Genomic DNA, 20,966 nt, shown 5'->3' on the forward strand with positions numbered 1-20,966 from the left:
ACTCTGGTGTTTCCAAGGTTGCCTGGCTGGCTGTGCTGCCCTGTGCTTAAGAAGCCTGGCCTCCTCATTGATCCATCCGTAAGGCCACATCTCAGCATCACATTTTGTCAAACAAGCTATGCTCCTCTCCTTGGATGGCTTATTTAATGCACCCTAGAGGACACCAGAGCCTCTGTATGAAGTGAACTCATACAGAGTTGATCAGCAAGACAGGTGGAAAAAAAATACCAATTACAAACAAAATTATCCCAAAAAGTGACAAAAACACAATTACATTAAAGATCCAGAATGAGCACAAAGAGAGACAAAATACAACAGTCGTTTGTTTTTGGTTTGGACTCATAGTCCTGATTTGAAGACTGAAAACATTAGAGTTAAAAGTTAAGTGAGTCATAGGTAGATTTCTGGATTGCGTGCTACATTAAACAATCAGTTATGAAACAATCTGTAAGTCATTACATGACCTGCTGTGAGAAGGACAGGGTACAGGGATTGGAGGCTTGTTGAGGCTGCTGAGATGCTGCCACTGAGCAAAGCTCTGGATCTATGGGTAACAGAGGATGCTCGCCTTTGTCCACCATTCACTGTCGGCTTTCATTACAGCTTACCTCAAGACAGTTAGGTACACAAAGTTGCGTTTGTGTGTGTTAGCATGTGTATTGGGATGGTGTGGTGAATGTGAGAGAGGGAGAAAGAGTATGTCAACAAAACACGCACACACAAACATTCGGTACACACACGTGATGTAAAGGGAGAGCAGCACAGAGTGCTGTGACAGGGGGACAGTATTTGTGTTGGCATGCCATTCACACTTAGGTCGCATGCATTTGTAGGCATATGTGTAAATGCTGTCACACACACCCACACAGTAAGCCTTGGCTAGTAGCCCTCTCCAGCCAGGCCCGTGGAGTGTTGTTAGCTGGGCATTCCCTCTGACAGCTGCAGCAAGTCACTCCTCCCACACACACACACACACACACACACACACACACACACACACACACACACACACACACAGTCAGAGGGCATTCCTTTGACGCCATTGGTTTTTGGCCTGTGGCTCTTTAAGAGCTCAGCTGCATGCCTTACACATCACAGCTCTGTTAGGATATCATGTTCCTGTTTGCAGACTCTGGCTCTCCTCTCCGTCTGGCTCCAGCTCCTCTACCACACAGAAATTCAATAAAGTACATTAACATCAACCATCATGTCATTCATACTATTTTCATTTAGGTGGAGAAAGGAAAACACAAGAGGGAAAGCCTGTTGATAGCCTCATACTGCATCTGTGTTGTGGTGATGTGTTTCCAGGAACATGAAAAGAAACTGAGTTAACTTTATGGGTCCCAGAAAAATTAGGCTTATTGTTTGACCATAAGCTTTTTCCCTGTTCAGAATCGCTCACTGTAATAAAATGCAATAAAATAAATTTATAAAAATCTACACAATAACTAAAAAGTCCACCTTAATAACATTTTAGTTTACTGGAAACATCTGTATCACATCTGTAGACTAATTACTGTTTAAACCAGTATATGGTGCACACTATACCAGTGACTTTCTTGTTCTAAATGTAAAAAAGAAAAATCCAGATTATGCTATATAGGTCATTTTAAATTATTTTAAACCAAAAAATTATACCAGACGTAGACGAGCTAAATGCAATAAACATGAATGTTGGTCAAATATCCTAACACTCAAACGTTAGCTTAATGCTTTTACAGTAGATACCACGCCTTGCTGGTAGTTGAAGTGTGTGAACTGATCCAAACTTTTCTTCTAGTAACTAAATAAAGCCATTTTATATCTTTGTCTTTCTTCCAGTTAGTATAGAGCAAACTGAGTAAATGTTTGGTAAATGTAAGCTGCAAATGTTATCTTCAGATATGAAGAGTCCTCAGTTTTGAAAACAGAAGAGTGTTTTTTGGTCCATCAAAAGTAATGGATCACTCCTGAAAGGCTATTGATGTAGTGCACTTCACCGTGTTAGTAGTTTGGTAAATGAGAATTAGTTAGCTGAATGAGAAACTATCATCCAATTAATCAACCAGTCCATTCTAGATTAGGTTGACTAGTTTGGGGAAGAGAATTGTATCAGAGAAAGACTGAAAGATTTTGCTCTAATAGGCACAAACTGTAATATAATACATTTGTTTTCAAGTGCAATGGAACTGCACGGTTAGGATGAGCATATTTCCAGACAGGTTCCTAAGCTTGAATCTCCAATGTTACACTCATCTCTGACAATTGTGATACTTATCAATGAAGTATACATCAATGAAGCATAAGGAAATCTCAGTTCAATCTGATTATCATGCTGGAAAACGGATGATTGCAGATAAACGAGGAGGAACAATTTAAAAATTGGTTTCAAAATTGCCTCCAAACTGCTCTGCTGTTTGGTGTTTGATGTGATCACACATTATCAACTGCATGCTGTGCAGATTTTCAAGGGAAATAAAAATCAGTAAGGTATTTTACATGCTCCCAATCATTGTTTCTATTATAGTGGAAATGAAAATACTTTTTAGGTTATAGCTAACGATGTCGGGTCTTTACCTCACAATACTAGGTGTCTTGAGGCAACTGTTGTTGTGATTTGGCACTATATAAATAAAACTGAATTGAATTGAATTGAATTAAATTTAGCGTAATTTCAATGTAAGAATATAAGAAACAGCTTTTCTTGAGTGGAAAGCATTTAGGTTGGCTGGCCAAAGTATTTAGGTGGGTGTTAAAGGCAGTATCTCCCAGGATGTCAATTCCTAAATGCCTGTTATAAAAACAGCTCACCAAATGGTCTATGATATTTATTTAGTCATGTCATAATGACCCACATGTGTCATGTAGGACACCAGAGCTGATGGGTTGCACATCTGTTTTTTCCTCCTTCTTAAATTCCCTGAGCGTCACATTTACATTTAAAACTGAATTCAATAGTAAATCCATCCGCTTTTCTCAGCTTTGAAGTATTTTGGAAGTTTCAGTGTTAGAAAGCAAGTTTGTCCTTTTATGTTTTCCATGACTTTTACAGTTGCTTCCATTTTACACTAGAAGGTTTAACTAATTCATTTTAGGACTGCTTTGGTGTGGCCATGAAACAACATTTACCTCACAGCCAGTCACCGCTGTCTTCATGATGTAGTATACAAGTAACAATAGGCTACGTTCGGCCTTGTGCATTTCCAGAGACTCACTCTCGTGTTCTCTTCTGTGCCCTTTATCTCTCTGTCCTGCTTTTTGGATCTTCCTCTTCTCCACCACCACCACACTGTCTCTTCTCTGCAGTCTCTGATCTTTGATGAGGTGGATCTGTCGGATGCCAGTGTTGCAGAGTCCAGCACTAAGAATGTCAACAACAGCTTCACAGTAAGTGTTGATCGACAACACATGTGCACACACACACTCAATACACACACCTACATTTTTGGTAATGACCAGTAGGAGGCGACTCCTCTGGTTGCAAAAAGAATTCCAGCAGTAGCAAGATCTTTGAAAAAACTGTCCTCATGTCCCGTGGTCTATGATGAAAGCTACTGAGTTCACATCTTATTGAATAAGATATTCATTTTGTAAATGATGGTGCCTGTTATAGTGAAAGAGAAGGGTGATTTATCATGGGACTCACATATCACCAACCTATGAGCATGCGGCACCCCTTGTTCAAATCCATCAGTCATTCATCACATCAGGTTTCAGAACACCTAGATGAAGGCAAAGGGTTCACTACAGGACTGTGTAAACAATATTGGCACATTGCTTGCATCTTTTATGTACAGTCTATGTTTGGAGTGTGGTTATATGTGTTGATGGATGCATAGAATAAAGAGATCTGCTCATCTAAGTAACATGAGAAAAAAGACTGAAGTCTTTTCTAACATAAAACTAAAAACAAAACAAAATAATAAACAAAACACATCCAGGAATTTTTTGAGAAACATTTTGCAAAATATAGTGATGAAAAAAGGAGAAAATCTAAGCTTTTAAAGACCTGTTTGTGGCCTAAGACTTGATTTTACAATTAATGTTAAATGAGGTAGTTTAGGGTTAGTAGGGTTTGGCACTTAATTGAGAATCTTTATCTCAGATTTAAGAAGTTTGGAAATGTTTTAATGTCAATAAATCTTTTCAAAGTTCAAAAAATGGAGCTGGCAGCAGTGACTGTTGGGAAATCTTTGGTAATAGAGAACAACTTTTAGCCAAAATATGAGAATTGCTCCTCCAAATGACGTCAAACTACGACTGTTTTTACACTGCATACCTGCAAACAAACGTTTCTCTCCTTTATTTTAAGACCATCTCTCAGGGACTTTCCATCTCCCACTGATGCAACACTGAAAAACACTGAAACATAGTGTAATAGTATCGCCAGAATCAGTTTAAACATCACGGAAAACAGTGAAAGAAAGGATGTTGCAATCCAGTCTCCATACTTCTCCAAACTCCTTTACTTTGCAAATCTCATAGTTTTGAAACGTAAATGTTGGCAAGTTAAACTGTGCTCCATGACATCACACCAGCAAGATTTGATGAAGAATTTGTAAATGGTTGTCGAAACAGGAGAAGAGCACAGATGGATGCATATGTACGGATTGTCTGAATTATTAATAAGAAGATAATTGTTTCTTAACCTAGACTAACAGTCTTTGTGTATTTAGCTGGAAAGCTAGCTATCAGGGTTACCAAAACATGGGATATGCCCTTTAAGGGAAGTGATTCACCTGACAAGCTTTACACCTGAAAAGGTCAGTCTTAGTTATAATTAGAAAACATTAGCATAGATTGCTAATTAGCATTGCTCCTTGTGTTTTTGTCAAATGCCTCTCAACACAGCACATCCAAACAGGTGATGTGGTTGTGAATGGACGGCTGAAAAGAAGGAGAAGCTGTGAGTGTGAGTGTGTGTGAATGAGAGTATTACAAGCAGCAAGGATAAAAACAGAAAATAAAAGAGCTTGTGTCCTTTCTATAAATGTCTCTTCTCTCCTCGGTTGTTGCTATAATAAGAAACACAGAGGAGGAGGGGGTAGGCAGGAGAATGGTGCCCGGAGGAGAATACAGAGCTATTTTTAGCATCGGCTTGAAGCGCTTCATTGGCTGGCTGGCAAAGCTTAAACCCCTGCCATATTCATAAATAAGATTATATGTGTGCAGTTGTGATAGGATGTGAAATGCTGCCTTATGAGCATCAGCATCCTATTAAGAAGGTGAGTGCAAGGAGGCAGAAAGAGAAGAGGAAGGAAGGAATGAGAGAGGGGAGATAAAAATATAAAAAGGACTAAATACTGTGGAGATGTGAAGAAAGAGGGGAAAGAAGGTCCTGACAAAAAAATAAATAAAAAATGCCTTACACTTATTATTGATTGAGGATGACTGACTCAAGATGGAAAGGCAGAAGGAAATCCTGGTGTGATGTCACACCACGGCTGACTGCATCCGCACACATTCTCCCAGGGGAAAAGAGGGGGGGGGGGGGGAGGGCAGTGAGAGAGAGATTGAGGCAAGAGTGAGCGCTGAGAGGAGGAGGAAGACGGAAGGGTGCTCAAGAACGGAGAAGAAATGAAAATAGGGTGGACCACAGTAGAGGGGCAGTGAAAGAAAAACCTAAAGGTAGTTCACCTGAAGCCGTAACACTCTTGACTTGTGGTTACGCGTGTCAACCCAGACACGGTCACACACACCAACAGGGGGAGACCAGGATTCGTCGGACAGGTTGTGCAAGCACGACTTAGAGAGAGAAAGAGAGAGCGGTGCTGCAGAGGACGCACTGCAGGACTCTGACTGTGCAGTCTCTGTGTCCGTCCGTCTGTCTGTGTGGGCTCTTGTTGTTTTCTGTCTGTCAGTTGGTCCCCCGAGGATGAATGATGTTGCTGACGCCTTCTGTGCAGGTTGGTGCTAATTGGTTGAAAGGCTTGAAACATAATTGATTCGCTTTATCGTGCATGTTCATGTAGGCGCTCTGCACATGACTCCTCGGTGTGCCTAATGTGCATGGTTGTATTTTAGCTGAGTGGACCTCTTAGAAACCTACCAGCAACATAAAGAAAAATGTTATGGTCACAAAAAAACTGAGAAAAAGGAATATTTTTCACTTGCATTCTTATAAATTCTTCAGCTGTTTTTTTTTTTTTTTACAAATTGCCTTATTTGAATGAAAAGATTAATGCACGAAGGGTATAGGAATAAAAAAGGATGAAAAAAAAAATCAAGAATGCGTCCATCTGTGTATTTTTATGAGTGGTTATGCTCTAACACAGAGTTGTACAAGTGTATATGTTGGAATACACTTGTGTGTGTATATGTTTAGGTCTTTGTGGTGAATATGTGCTTGTGTGAATGTATAATGAGGCTGTCGTTGTCGTGCAGACAGGGAGCACCTTGAAGTCCACGTGAGGAAAGGCTCAACCCAACCCGAACCCACAAACTCGTTCCATCCTCTGCAGGAACAGCCGCCTCTCACGCGGACTTACTCGTGCTTATTTGCTCGGCTCTCTTTTTCTTTTTCTTTAGGAAATCTTTAGGAAATTCACATTAGCTTAATTTTGGGTGTTTGCAGAATGTGAATTTAATCAGTTTATGCATTGGTCTGTGCATGTGTTGTAGGGAGTGAGCAGCCTGATTTCCTACTGCGTTGTGTATGAAAGTGTCTAAAGCGTGACTTGTGTTCCCGATTATTGGGTCATTGTTGCTGATTACCTCTCTACCAAATGAAAATAGCTTACTAGAATCAGTTTCCTGGTGCAGAGTGGATGGTAGAAGCTGAACAATTTTGCCCTATAAGGCTGTAACTGCAGTAAAATGCAATTGTGTTGGAAGCTAAAGTTTTGTATTATTTACTTTCATGTATACGCTGTTACAATGACGGATGCCTATACTAAACTTGGCCAAAGTTTCAAATAATGAGGTCTGTGTATGTACAAGTCATATTTATGAGCCAGTAGCTCCGAGTTCTTTAAACACTTCATTTAGGAAATATTTTCTACTCCGGGCCATAGAGAGAGGATATCACAAGTAGCAGCCTCTTGGGCTGAAAAAGAGACCAACACCAAGATTTTAAAAACTGCAGTTTATGGAGTGGTCACTTGAGGCTGGCTACAAAAAGCAAGTCAGTCCCCACAGACTTCCATGTTAAAATGTTAACATTAGAGTATTAACAAGCTTGTTACAGCCTGGTACAGGAAACGCCCCATTTCCTATCCCAAAATACAATTATCTGCTATGAGGTATAGGCTGGATGCTCATATTAAAGATGCAGACACAATTGAAAATGCACATATTGAAAATGCAGACACAATTTTAAACAATGAGGTTGGTGTATGTGTTTTGCAATATTTTGTTTAACAGGAATAGCCAGTCAAAGTAAGTAGAGATGAGAGTACCATGTTTTAGGTAGAAAATGAACAAGGCCCATTATAAGATAAATGAGGTTTATTTTAAACAGTGAATCATCCAGGTTCCCTTTATAGAGCCACTTCTTTTTGTCACATGATGACCAGTTAGTCAGAGAGATGCCAGGAACCATTTTTGGAAACAGCCATTCCCGTTTCCCCTGGCAACAAATCTTATCACTATCTGAAAGACACAGATACACACACAAATACACATACACACACATGGATATAGTACCAGCAGATAGAACAGATAGAAGATGATCTAAGACCAAAGAGATCAATTTTCCCATGTGCATCTGAGTGCACACTCCAGGGCACAAATGGACACCCATACTCATGCTATTTGTTTCAGCTCCTGGGGGGTAACGAAGATGTATAGTGCTTAAAAGCATACAATATACTGTTGATTGAGCTTCCAAGACAAAAGTTATAGAGTCAGAGTTGCAGTGGGGAGAGAGAAGAGAGAAGAGATTTTCTCATTTTGAACATGCAGAATAATTTATAAATGGACGACTGATTCAGTTAAACATGCACTGCAAACAAACAAGCAAGCATGGGAATACACACCAAATGCTTTCAGTAATTTGGGTGTTTTCTCCACTTAAGAGGAGAGGAAGAATGCTAATGTCATTAACTTTATTACTGGGTGAGGGCAAGGAGAGGACAATATTCAACACACGCAAAAACACATGAATGCAGATAAGCATGTTTGACAGAGCTGGTACAATTTTTCATCATGGCTTCATTTTTCAGAACATGTTGTTCAGTTCTCAGCAACCCCCCCTCCAAAAAAACAGATATTGATTCAAGGTCCTGAGACAGATTGATTACATGAGTGATTAAGCTGACTGATGAGAGTCAGGGAGCTTTTACTCCACACTTTTATTAATTAGGACTGCAGCTTTCAGTTATTTTTTTTTTGCTTTACCAATTGTTGAATCTATAAAATGTCTATAAGTTGTATCTTTTAAAGTGTTTTAGATGGAACATGCTAACCTTAATAAAAATCCATCCATCCATTCCATTCCACTTATCCAGTTCAGGTGTTCCTCCCTTAATAAAAATATTAAAGAAAATAACCTGATTTTAACATCTTTGAATGAACTTTGTTTCCATAGCTTTTACATAATTTGTGAATTGCTAGAATTTATTCTGTTAAAATAAACATCTGCTAGTGTTCCAGTCGGCTTGGCAACACATAACTTTGTTAACTTGACAATAACCACATTCAGTGTGAAAAATATTATGCTTCAGTTGAGCATTTAGCAGAACTGTTGGGCAGTGTTCTCGCCAGGATTCCCACAGAAGAACATCTGTCAGAGCTAAAAGCTATAAAGAGAAAGAAGGCTTATTAGGAAACAGAAGGTAAAGGCTATGAACTATCCGAGTTGGGTTAAAATGCACATTTCTGAATTCTTTTTTAAAATAAACAAACAAACCCCCCCCCCCCCCCCCACAAAATAACATGCAGGAGCAAGTCATATTTTACTATTTACAAAAAAAGCGCTATTAAATGCAGTTCATGTCTAAGTTTGTCTGTTTTCAAATTTGTTTGTTGATGAAAGACGTAGAACTTGGGTTATTGTGAATACTACTACCATTAAATTTAGAATTTCAGGATCATGTTTTCCATTCCAGACTGATTGATAGCGGGGGTATTAGAGTGCAGACTTAAGGAGCCTGGCATGGAAACATTCAGAGCTAATACAAATTCATCATAAATCTTCCATAGGCACCACTTAAAATTGATTGTAAGCCATCTCAAGCAATACAAAGTAATTATTTTCTTTCTTTCTTTTTTTTACTTTTATTGCCAAAAGTAACAAGGCAATTCACAGCAACAACATAACCTGAGACCAAATCTGCAGTATATAATAGTGAGGATTATTCAAAAACTTAATTTAAAAGGAAAAACATACATACACATATACATACACATATATACCAATACTTACATTCCTTAACACAGATGTAACAGTGTTAAGGCCTGAGTGTCCTGTCAAGATATTTTATAATTGGAGCCCATTTTTCTCGAAGGTTGGCACTTTTAGTTGTAGTTGAGCTGTTATCCGTTCCATTGTATAGACATGTGACATCATCCAAGTTCCATTTCCCATTGTTTTTTTTTATATGATAGGCCTTATCAGACATGTCAATCAGCAGTTTCTGGTAAATCAAAGACACTTGGTTTTTCATTGTACCCGTCTTTTCAAGCAGTTTTATGAAATCGTTTTCTAACCTGATTGGTTCTCTTCTAATATTGTTCCAATTCTTATGCTTTGTAATTTAGTCCCTTAACTGGAAATGTCTATAATGGTCCCCTGGAGATAAAGCATATTTGGCCCTTAGCTGGGCAAAACTTTTAAGAGCATTCTTTTCAAACAGCTGATTGACTGTAATCAATCCTTTCTCCGACTACCTCTCAAAACTCCGATCTGACAATGATGGAAGGAGCTCGACATTTCCATTTATGGGAACAGCTCGAGACATGGTCAAATTCCCTTTTAGCATTTTTAACACTTGGTTCCAAATCTTTACAGTGTGCTTGACCCATGGGTTAGTTATTTTAATTTTTTTCTGTGATTGTGGGTTGAGAAATGGGAGACTCCGAAGGGAGATACCTGGTAATGAATACTCTTCCATGTCTGTGAAGGTTCTCAGTCATACAGGTCATCGTAGTCAAAGGAGCTTGCAAAGAAAAGCGTCTGGACTTCTTTAAGTTACTTGAAGACGTTTCACCTCTCATCCGAGAAGCTTCTTCAGTTCTAAGGTCAAATGGTGGAGAGTCCCAGATATAAACCTAGTGGGAGTATCCCCCCACAGAGGGACAAAAGGACCCCCTGATGATCCTCTAATCGCCTGAGCCAAGGTGTGGAACTGGGTGTGGGTCCCAATCAGCCAGGGTTTCGTTGGAAACCTGGCCCCACTTTATCATGCGAATTCCTGAGGTCAGATGGCCCAGGATGTGAGGCGTCTGGGAAGGGATCTCAAAACTGGATTATAGATGGCAGAGAGTTGGTGTCGTAAACCACCGCCTCTGTTCAAAGATGGTCGCTCACAGTGGACATAGATGGTTTCTTTCACTCCTCTTTCAAACCATCTGTCTGTCCAAAATGTGAACATTGGCATCCTCGAAAGAGTGTCCTTTATCCTTAAGATGCAGATGGACTGCTGAGTCTTGTCCTGTGGAGGTGGCTCTTCTGTGTTGTGTCATGCGCTTGTGAAGTGGCTGTTTGGTCTCTCCAATGTAGAGGTCTGGGCATTCCTCACTGCACTGTACGGCATACACCACATTGTTAAGTCTGTCTTTTGGCGTTTTGTCTTTCGGGTGAACCAGTTTTTGTCTGAGCGTGTTGCTGGGTCTGAAGTACACCGGGATGTCATGCTTGGAGAAAACCCTCCTGAGTTTCTCTGATACACCGGCTACATAGGGGATGACAATGTTGTTGCGTCTGTCCTTCTTATCCTCTTCTTATACTCTTCCATAGATACCCACTGCGTTTCTGAATCATGAATAATTCAGGCAGCCATTGATTTTAATTGAGCTGCCCAGTAGTACATTCTGTACTTAATACAAAGTAATTCTGTTTATCTTTTATTTAATTTATGTTATGATACAAGGTTCATGGAAACTCTGTGTTTTACACTTTGTTTCACTTGAGATTCATGCAATTTTAACATTTTTTTTCTGTGTCAGCATACTTGTGTTCAAGAGTGATTCTAGAATCAGAGCTTTGGGGGTGCTGAGCACCCAGAAAGCTGCCCAGCCAGGCAAGATAAACTTTACTCGTCACGATGAGATTTCTTCCCTGTCTCTGTCAGTCCCTGCATCCTTAAATGTCTCCAGTTGTCCTGAGTTCCCTCTGACTGTCTCCTTGGTGCATTTAAACCCCTGTTCCTCCCTGTCCTCATTGTCTGTTGTCTTCATCTCCGTTATCAGTCATCATAATTTTACCATCTCTGTGCAAGTCTGCAAATTTCTTTATTAAATCATAAGATTCTTAACTTCATCAAGTCTCTCTGTGCCTGGGTCCTCTTCACAAAACATGACATCACTGTTTTGTACATTTTAACACAATTTAATCCCCACATTTGTGAAAGAAAAGCAAAACACTTTTTTGAAAAGTCTGTAACAAAACCATCAAATCTGATAAAGGTTATTTAAACGCTGCAAAAGAAGAATGGATTGGAATTAAAAAAAATATATATCCTAACCTTAATTACTGGGGGAGAATAATGAATGATGCTCATAGTGAGTAAAAAGTAAACTGAGTGCATTTTTTGGACAGAGATTCACTTTTAATGTGTATGTATAATATAATACAGATACATAAAAATACACTCCAAAAATAGAAGTCCCCATTTTCCTTGCTTCTAACACATGAACTTTGAGGACAAAATGTTCACCTGCTTTAATATATCCCAGCCAGTAACAGGTGCCACGATAAAGAGATAATCAGTGTTATTTATTTTACCTGTCAATGTTAGTAATGTTGCCCGATCGGTCGGTGTATAAACTTTCTTTAGCATGTTCAACTCAAAGCGACTTTCCTAGAGAACTGGAGAATTAAAAGTGGGTATCGTGTAAGCTTTGTCATGCCATCCATTTTTATATAACTCTGCTGCACTGCATGTGCATTCACACATGGTTGACCCTTAATATGTAATTAACATATTGTCACTGGGCAGTCAGCTGCTTTATAGGGTTTAGTAGCCTCCTACTAAAGTGTGTCTAATGAGAATAACTGACATCCTGATGTTTCATGTTTCTTTGTAGCTTAATGTGGAGCTGCATCCAAATGTGTGCATGTGCGCATTAGTACTAAATAGCAATAGACTGCAAGCTGTGTTAAATTGTAAGAATTTGGTGTTTTTGTGAGGTAATTGATTAAACAGAAATTTATTTTGGTCTCACTGCTGAGCAAACTACAGTGGTGGTTAAGCTCAGTCGCATTCTTATGAGTCAGTCTGATAAGCATTTTAATAGTATTTGTGTTGAGTTGTCTGCCCTAATAGTCCAAAGAGATGTTTTTTTTTCATTATGTAGTGTGTAGATTCAGCATGATGTTTAGGGTTATTGTCTTTTATTACTCAGTTCCTATTGAGCCACACTCACCCTTTAAATGCACTCCATGGTTCACTTGTTTTATATATCCAAAGCAATAAAATATAGAACCAAAAAAGTCTTAGTTTATCAGTTTAGGACATTTCATTTTGTAGCTTAAAGAAAGTAATGTTGTTATATAGGTAACAAAGTACATAAGTTTACCTCCACCAGAGCTTTGGCTATTTGAAACATGTTGATGCAAACCAGATGGTCAGTGAGCAACAGAAACCTTTCTACAGAAAGAAAGGCAGTGCAGCACCAGATGTATCATTAAAACCCTAAAATACACATACCCTAATAAACATTGCACACTATACACACACTTGCAGCCATAGTGACACAGCTTTGTTGTGCACCTGCTGTTTTTCCACACCCTGTAATAGCCTCGGTTGCTACAGGTCCAAACAAGCCTGCAATCAGAAAGACAGAGGGGGAGTTAGGGGTAGTGTCTCACTCATTTTTTCTTTGATGGATGCATTTAGTCCAAAGGCTGTGTGGACTGCACTGTAACACATTTGTCATCTTATTGCTAAAAAGGATGCAATTTAAGAAAGGATTGGAGCTCCACAGCAGTGTATTGCTTACAAGTGGTGTGCATTTGAAATGGTGCATCAAAAATCAGGGAGAGAGAGAGAGGCTAATCAGCTGACGTCTATGAATATTTGGAGATATTAATAAGTTAGAGGAAAAGCTGCAAAGCTATGTATTTTTCCTCGTGCAGTTTTTACACTGAACCTGGAAGGTATTCACAACACTTCACTTGTTCCATATTTTGTCATGGTACAGCCTTATTCCAATAATGGAAGCCTTATTCCATTCTGGAATAAGGCTTCCATCATTGTAAATAAATCAACTACCAGGAACCTTCATAGAGCTGGTTGCCTGGCCAATCTGAGGGATCAGCGTAGAATGGCCCTAGTCATGGAGGTGACAAAGCGCAAAATAATAATAATGGATTGGATTTATATAGCGCTTTTCCAGGCACCCAAAGCGCTTTACAATGCCACTTTTCATTCACTCTCACACACTGGTGGAGGAAAGCTACAGTTGTAGCCACAGCTGCCCTGGGGCAGACTGACAGAAGCGAGGCTACCATATCGCGTCATCGGCCCCTCTGTCCTTACCCAAGGACACAACAACCAGGAGACAACAGAGAGCCCGGGGATCAAACCAGTGACCTTTCGGTTACAGATGTGCTTCCCAACCCCCTGAGCCACGGTCGCCCGCTTACTCTAGTGTTTGTGGAGAGACGAGAACCTTTCAGAAACACAACCATTTCTGTTGCACACCGCCAATCAAACGTGTATGAGTGGCAATATGGAAACTACTCCTAATGAAAAAGGTACATGAACAATGAAGCATGTTGGTGGCAGAATCATGCTGTAGGGATGTTTTTTGGCAGCAGGAATTGGGAGACTAGTCAAGGTTGAGGGAAAGATAAATATAGCTATATGTCTGTGTAGGTTCTTGGAAAGAAAGCAACCGGATTTCATTACATTTCATGAAGACAAGAGGTGAAACGTCTTTACGAAACTAAAAAAAATCCATAGCCAAGATAACAAAAGGTTTGGCTAAGAAACCACACTGTGATTGTCCTTGAGTGGCCCAGCCTGAACCGAGACGTGAACCTGACTGAACGTCTCTGGAGAAATCTGAAAACAAGCTGATGCTCCACATTCATTATTATTGAGCTTCTCAAGGCTTGAGGCTGTAATTGCTACCAAAGGTGCCTCAACAAAACGCTGAGCAAAGGCTTGGTATATACATGTAATATTTTTGTTTTTCATTTTTAATAAATTTGAAAGAATTTCACTTTGTCAATTTTCGGTATTGTGTGTAGAATTGTGAAGGCGAAAAAGGTGAAAAATGAATTTAATACATTTTGGAATAAGACTGTAAAATGATAAAATGTGGACCAAGTGATGTGTTGTGAATACATTCCAGATGCACTATATTATAGGCTGCTTATTCTTAAATTATTGAAGAAGGGAACAGAAACTTAATAACTGACTGCTTTTTAACTATCCTTCCTAGGATTAGCTCCAGCAGAGCAAACTGCACCTAAAAATGTAACATGTGCATGAAAGCAGGTGTAAAATCGGAGGCTGTTTTATTAGACACAATGCGACACAGTGAGTCAGAGAGAGAGGGGAGGAAGTAATAAGACAGTGCTGTTTCTTCTGAGTAATGGATAATGAAAACACTTGATGATGGCATTGAAGAATGTAACAGTAAATTAAAATATGCATATGAGGTGACCTCAAAGAGAAGCACCAGAACAGAAGATAAAGACACCGCGGAGATGCAGACCTTTATTTATGTTCCTGATTTCCATTTCTGCATTTTTACAGTATGTGATTGCAAAATATAAGTGCATAGAATTGTATATGTATATCAAAAAGAGATTAATTATGTCTGTACTGTTTTGGTCAAAGTTCCCAAGGTCTCCAGTAGATTTCTGTTTAGAATTCCTTAAGTGCCTTATCTACTCCCTATATAACATCTGTGTCAATGATCTTTTGTTTAGAGGCTAGTATTTCCTCACATATAGATTTCACTGACTAAGGTCCTTAACTGTATACAGAATACATCATTGGACTATTGTTCACACAAGTCTGAGCTGATAAAATAATGGACAGAGGTAGATGCTGCCTCTGGGTTTGAAAGTTAAGTTGTGGGCATTGAAGCTCATCTGCTCATTCACAGCTGTATGTATGACTGAAACGGTATGGAGTTCTTTCTAGACCGGAAGCAGCAACATGGAGCTTGGTCTGGGTAGCAGCTGGATGAAGGAAAAACATCACCTTCAATAAAATTTCAAAATATATGTTGCTTGATGACAGCAGATACTTTGCTGATACACATGAGCATAGCTAGAAGCAAAGAAAATCTTGTGGGTTTGGGGTTTTTTTTATGCTACATAGTAAAGTATTAAATATGAAGTAAAACAAAGTATTTACAAGGTGTAAAGACATCTTGTAAATACTTTCCTGCATCTTTTCCCCTGCAATCTTTGTGTGTACCACAGAGCCATGGCTCATGGCTGGATGTCTGAGTCCCACATCAAGCTTCAAGCAATTTATAATTCTTAGCTTTTTTTTGATGTATCAGAATTCACCACAAACTGTTTCTGAGAAAATGTTGGGGAACAAGAGCAAGAGCTCCTAAAACTAAAGTGACCATTCTTTGTGTTTATATGGATCTATCCTTCCTAAAAACACTCCTTAGCCTAATTGTTTAGCATCTGTCTGTGTCCTATTGTGTTGTTAATCTCCCAGGTCATTTGGATGTTTTGTTCCACCATTTGTTAGTGTGTTTTCCTCCTTGTTACCTGTTGGCGTTATGATTCCCAAGCTCTTTAAAAGCATGTGAAGCCAACATGAAAGTCATTTAAACCTAAATCCTTCCAATGGAATCGGAATCGGAAACCCAGTTGTCTCAGTCTGTGACCTCTTTCTTGGTGATTTGTAATTTTAGTTGCTAGTTTTCTGTCTCTTTCAACATAGCTTCATTTTCACTTTGTGAATTATGGGCCCATTTAGAGTGAAAAAGCTTTAGGATAGAGATACCTTGTGAGTAATAAGTTCCTTCTAATGATGCACTAGTATTGCTTGTTTGTCACAGTTGGTTTTAAAAATCAAAGATAACAATGAATAAAACATTTAACTAGAGGCAGTATCAGACAAGTAATGCTGTGCCAATTTTGAAGTTATTGTTGCTATGATCATCTTATATATACAGTCTACAGATTTCACAAGCAGCTTCTCTGTAGACAGTATTTCAAAATTAGCTCTTTATTTTTACACTTTGTTTTCCACACTTGTCCAAAAAGCAGACTGGATAGCTCAATAAAGGAATTGCACGGTTTTAATTATTATCTCATTTGGTAATACAGTCCACTTAAAATATGGCATTTGTATTTAGTGACCTGCTTTAGACGAAGCATTTCTTGCAGCATTTCTTGCAGATAGAAAGCTAGTGGTTGTAGCAGTTTTAGTGCTGTGAGATTATCTTGTGTATGTGTGTGTGAGCAGTGCCTGTATTTAAACTCTCTCCTCTCACTAATGTAAATCAAGATAGATAACACACTGTGGGAAAACAATGACTTGGAAAGAAATGGAGAGAAGGAAGAGATGAGTGAGCATAAATAAGTGATGGGCTGTTGAAAGGGTGCTGTTTGTCTACAGGCACTGTCCTTTAAACACACGAACACACACACACACATGCTCACAAGTAGAGGACGAGAGAGGTGGAGGCAACGGGAGAGAGAGAGGCACTTTGCCTTTACTGAGGCTCTTTGCCTGTCAGCACATATCTGCCTCAAAGCCTCATGAAGAGCTGGGAAGAGAGTTAACTGAAGAAGGTGTGAGTGAGCTAGAGTTAATGAGAGACAAAGAGAGTGTATGTATGTAAGAGAGAGAGAGAGAGCGAAGGAGAGAGAGAAAGAGGGAGGGGGGCTTCACATCCTTGCTCTCTCTTAAAGACAGAGCCGGTTGTTCTCCACTCAGAGGTACCGCAGGCTGAAGAGGAAAGAGCTGGAAACATTAAGCTCTGTTTCTCTTGCGCTCTCTCGCTGTTTAGCCACAGTATCTGTCTCACTCTCTCGTACCTCCTCCCCCCTTTGCCTCCAGGTGATCACTCCGTTCCGTAGGCTCATCCTCTGTGCTGAGAACAGGAAAGAGATGGAGGACTGGATCAGCTCGCTCAAGTCCGTCCAGTCCAGAGAGCATTACGAGGTAAGGTCCAGTTCAACAGATTAAAGCGTGTGCGTGTGTGTTTGTGGAGGGGAGGGCGGGTTTGTTTGGCAGTTTTGGGGATGGGATACATAGAAATATGGAGTTCAGATAAGGCTGCAGCACATGCATAAGCACGCCTCCACCCGCATGTTGTCACATGTTCGACACTGGGCAGAGTAACAGTAAGAAAAACTGTATTGGCACATCCTATTCTCCCAAGTGTTTTTTCTCCTTATGACTTTCTAACACAGAACATACTCGGTAGATGCCTATTTGAAAGCTTTTTTTTTTCACTTCAAGCCAGTATTTCTTGAAGAATCTAGAAAACATGTTACCAGCATCAAAACTGATCGTAACTGCTCAGCGTATTCCACTGTCAACAGAATATGTTAAGAAGACTAAATCCTGGCTGTGCACTGACAGCGAGGTGATGTGGCGAGCACAGGAAGAAAGCTGTGCTGCATTTTAATGCCTCTGATTTGAGAGGGAAATCTTATATAAGACCCCATCCCTCACCCCCTTACTGCACTGCAGTGCTGCAGCAACCCCAGAGCTCACACAACACAGGGAACCCACATGTTCACACAAACACACGCACACACACAGACACACAAGCATGCGCACTCCTGCCAATATGTCCACACAGCAGCATTTAAGTGCCGTATCCTTTTATGTGACACTGTTAAAGAATGCAAGTACCCCAGTTTGTAAGCACCTGTTACAGTTGTACTTGCGAAAAACCAATTATATCCAGGACTGCGCCAACTACTGCAGATGCAACACCCACATGGGTACACTACACTGTGGCTCCACAGTAGGAGCTCTCCATATACTAATGTGTAGAGGCATCCAGTTTATCTGACCTGGGTGTGTAGCTTTTTGTAAAAGTCGTCACTCTAACAACTCTAAGGAAGTGGAGGCTCTCTCTCTCCTGTGGAGGCTCTTTTCTTATACCAGGCACTTTCCTAACTAATGTTGTCATGGCGTTAGGGGAAAATGAATAATAGTTATTCTAAAAGAAAGCTAGTATACCACAAAGGAGTCGAGTATCAATTGTGTGTCTGTAAATCAATATTCAATGTTTTTTTCTTTTTGATCCTGCTTACATTTGTGACATGTGACTGCTGTTTTCACCTCTCCTTTGCCAGACAGCACAGTTCAATGTGGAACATTTCTCAGGGATGCACAACTGGTACGCCTGCTCCCATGCACGGCCCACCTTTTGCAATGTTTGTAAGGATAGTTTGTCTGGGGTCACATCTCACGGCCTCTCCTGTGAAGGTGAGTACAAATACACTCAAAGCTACACATGCTTACTATCACACGTGTGAAACTCAAAAAGGATCATTATTTTATGTATTTCACTTTAAATTTGGGGTAAGGCAACATGTTTTTGTCATCACTGGATGAAAAATCAAAAGATTTTTGGCACTAGCTTCAAGAATACATAGACTACTCAATACTCCATTTGCAGTCTGCTAGTTTCCCCTGTCCCTGTTCTCACTGTAAGTGCATCTCCTCACACAAATGATAGGTCCTGTGCAGTAGAGCTATCTAACAACAAAAAGGTGAAGTGAAATAATGTTAAGTTAGTACTGAGTTGACAGTAACACAGTGTTAGCCTAAGTGCACTAAAAGCTTCAGAAGATGGCAAGAGTGCAAACAAGAGAGGGGAGGACAGAGAGACAACGGAAAAAAATTGTCATCTAAGCTTTTCACTCGTGCCACAAACTACTGCAGACAATGAAGAAAATTGTTGGTGTAGGAGGTATGACATCCATCCAAACTTCCAAAGAACCGCTGCACTGCTGCTAACTGCATGGCTCTCAACAGCTATGAGGTTACTAAAGACCTTGGTACTTGTTTTTGTTGTTGTTGTTGTTTTGTTTTTTTAGGTTGCAAAAAAGGTCGCAAAAATTGTCACATATGTAACACTTAAAATGTCTTAAAATGCTTTTTACTTCTCCAACACAAACACCTACACTGATTGGAGAGCTAACCGCAGCCTCACAGAGTAAACAAATATGTGACGTATGATTAAAAAGATTCCAGAACTCTGCCCATCCCAACACACCAGATGTAAATTTGGCTGCTTTTCCTCTCAGATTGACGTGGACATTCCATGTCTCGTCCTACATTTCAGTCACCATGGACTTAGGTGTAATTACGGTGATTATTAGGTCAGCTGGCAAGTATCTCCAGGTAGAGTAAAAATCCTTTTTTAACAGAAGGGAGCTCATGGTAGTTGCCCTAATATGAGCTATTTTGTGTAAGTCTGTGCTTCACTATATCTATATCAAATAATAATGTGAGCATATGTACTAAGTAATCCCTGTGAAACTAAAGCTCAGGCTTCAGATTGCTTTTTTAAAAATGTTTTTTTTTAACTTGTGTCTGTGTCATGTCGGTGAGAGTGGTTACTCCTAATATGGTCGTCTCATGTGGAACAGGCAAGGAAGCTAAAACCACTTGCTTCACACAGAGGATCAACTCACATCAAGACCCAGCATAGGACAAATAAAGATGGGTTTGAATTCTGAAGCGCACAAAGCTAGTCTAGTAGAGTCTAAGCATATCATGATAGAGATGGAAATGGGCACATTAAGTCTTCTTTAATGAGAAAGAGGCAGGTTGAAATGATGCGGAATTATCTTGTGAAGAATTTGTTTTTAGACACATAGTGTTTTCTTACATAACTCTCTTTCCTGGCTCCTACTTCAAATAGCCACTCTTTTAAGATCAGACACCCTATAGTATTGCAACAGATGATTTTGCTTTGGAAGCAAAGCCTATGAGTTGGCAGGTCTATAGGCACTTTGCTATTTTACGTAAGGACTGGTGAGTCACTGAAGTGAGAAAAGTCTTTTCTTGTGTCTGCCCAAGTGCAGCAGATTGGATATACCTGAGCCAGCAAGAGTCTTTGAAATGTACTGTGTTGTGGAGCAGGATGCCCACCAAGCTCACAGCCAGCATATCAATGCATGTCACCCTGTATTCATATGCTTTTATGCCATATTGCGCGTTAGATAAGCGTTGACTTAGACTGCATTTTTTAAAAATAGCATTTCACTTGCCTCCAATTGCCCTTAACAGGGAAAAAACTGTTAAAGGATCAAGAATGACACCATATCTCCTCACCTCATGTGCGAAAGAACAGAGGAGTGGAGTGTTATGAGGAAGGTGTTTGACATGGGGGGCTGACACTATTTTTTTTGTACTTTCTTTTAGCTGGTGTAAAGTGTTATTGACAGGCAGCAGGCCATAATGAGCACCATCTGCATATCCTCTCACTCTAATTTTGCTAATGTTCCCCTGTGAGCATGTGCATGTGTAACTCAGTCCCGTGTGTGTGCCTACATGTGCGCTGGGTTTGCTGTATACGTGTGGAGGCAGTGAGAGCCTCTCCACTCAGTGCTCATTATCCTCGCATTTCCAGAGCAGAAGGCAAAAGAGAGAGACGTAGAGAGAAAGACCAAATCATTAGAGCAGTATCTAATGGTTGTTATTTGAATCGGCTTATTTTGCGCCATGCATAGACAAGCAACAATAGGAAGGTGCATTGAGATTATGGGGTTTTCATTATACATCACTGAGAGAAGCCTTCCATTGGGCACAAGGTACCTACAGGCAGACATTCATGGACATTTTTTTTGGGCTAAATCACCATGAAGCAAAGTGAAAGTTACATATGGATATACAGTAATGGCATAAAAATGCTTATATGTTTATTTT

The 20,966-nt window shown here is 39.8% G+C and overlaps 1 protein-coding gene across 14 annotated transcripts in view; it reads left to right on the forward strand.

Moving 5' to 3' along the window:
• The window catches only part of dgkh (diacylglycerol kinase, eta), an 80,374-nt gene that overhangs the window by 20,738 nt on the left and 38,670 nt on the right, over positions 1 to 20,966 (forward strand). For 11 of the 14 annotated variants that reach the window (XM_085134647.1, XM_085134648.1, XM_085134649.1 and 8 more), the window contains 3 exons: positions 3,289 to 3,369; positions 17,130 to 17,234; positions 18,383 to 18,515. In XM_085134647.1, coding sequence (XP_084990773.1) covers positions 3,289 to 3,369; positions 17,130 to 17,234; positions 18,383 to 18,515 — 319 coding nt within the window. The other 3 variants (XM_085134658.1, XM_085134657.1, XM_085134659.1) reach the window with 3 other exon arrangements.

The sequence above is a fragment of the Neolamprologus multifasciatus genome, chromosome 16, assembly GCF_963576455.1.
Source record: "Neolamprologus multifasciatus chromosome 16, fNeoMul1.2, whole genome shotgun sequence".
Taxonomy (NCBI): Eukaryota; Metazoa; Chordata; class Actinopteri; order Cichliformes; family Cichlidae; genus Neolamprologus; species Neolamprologus multifasciatus.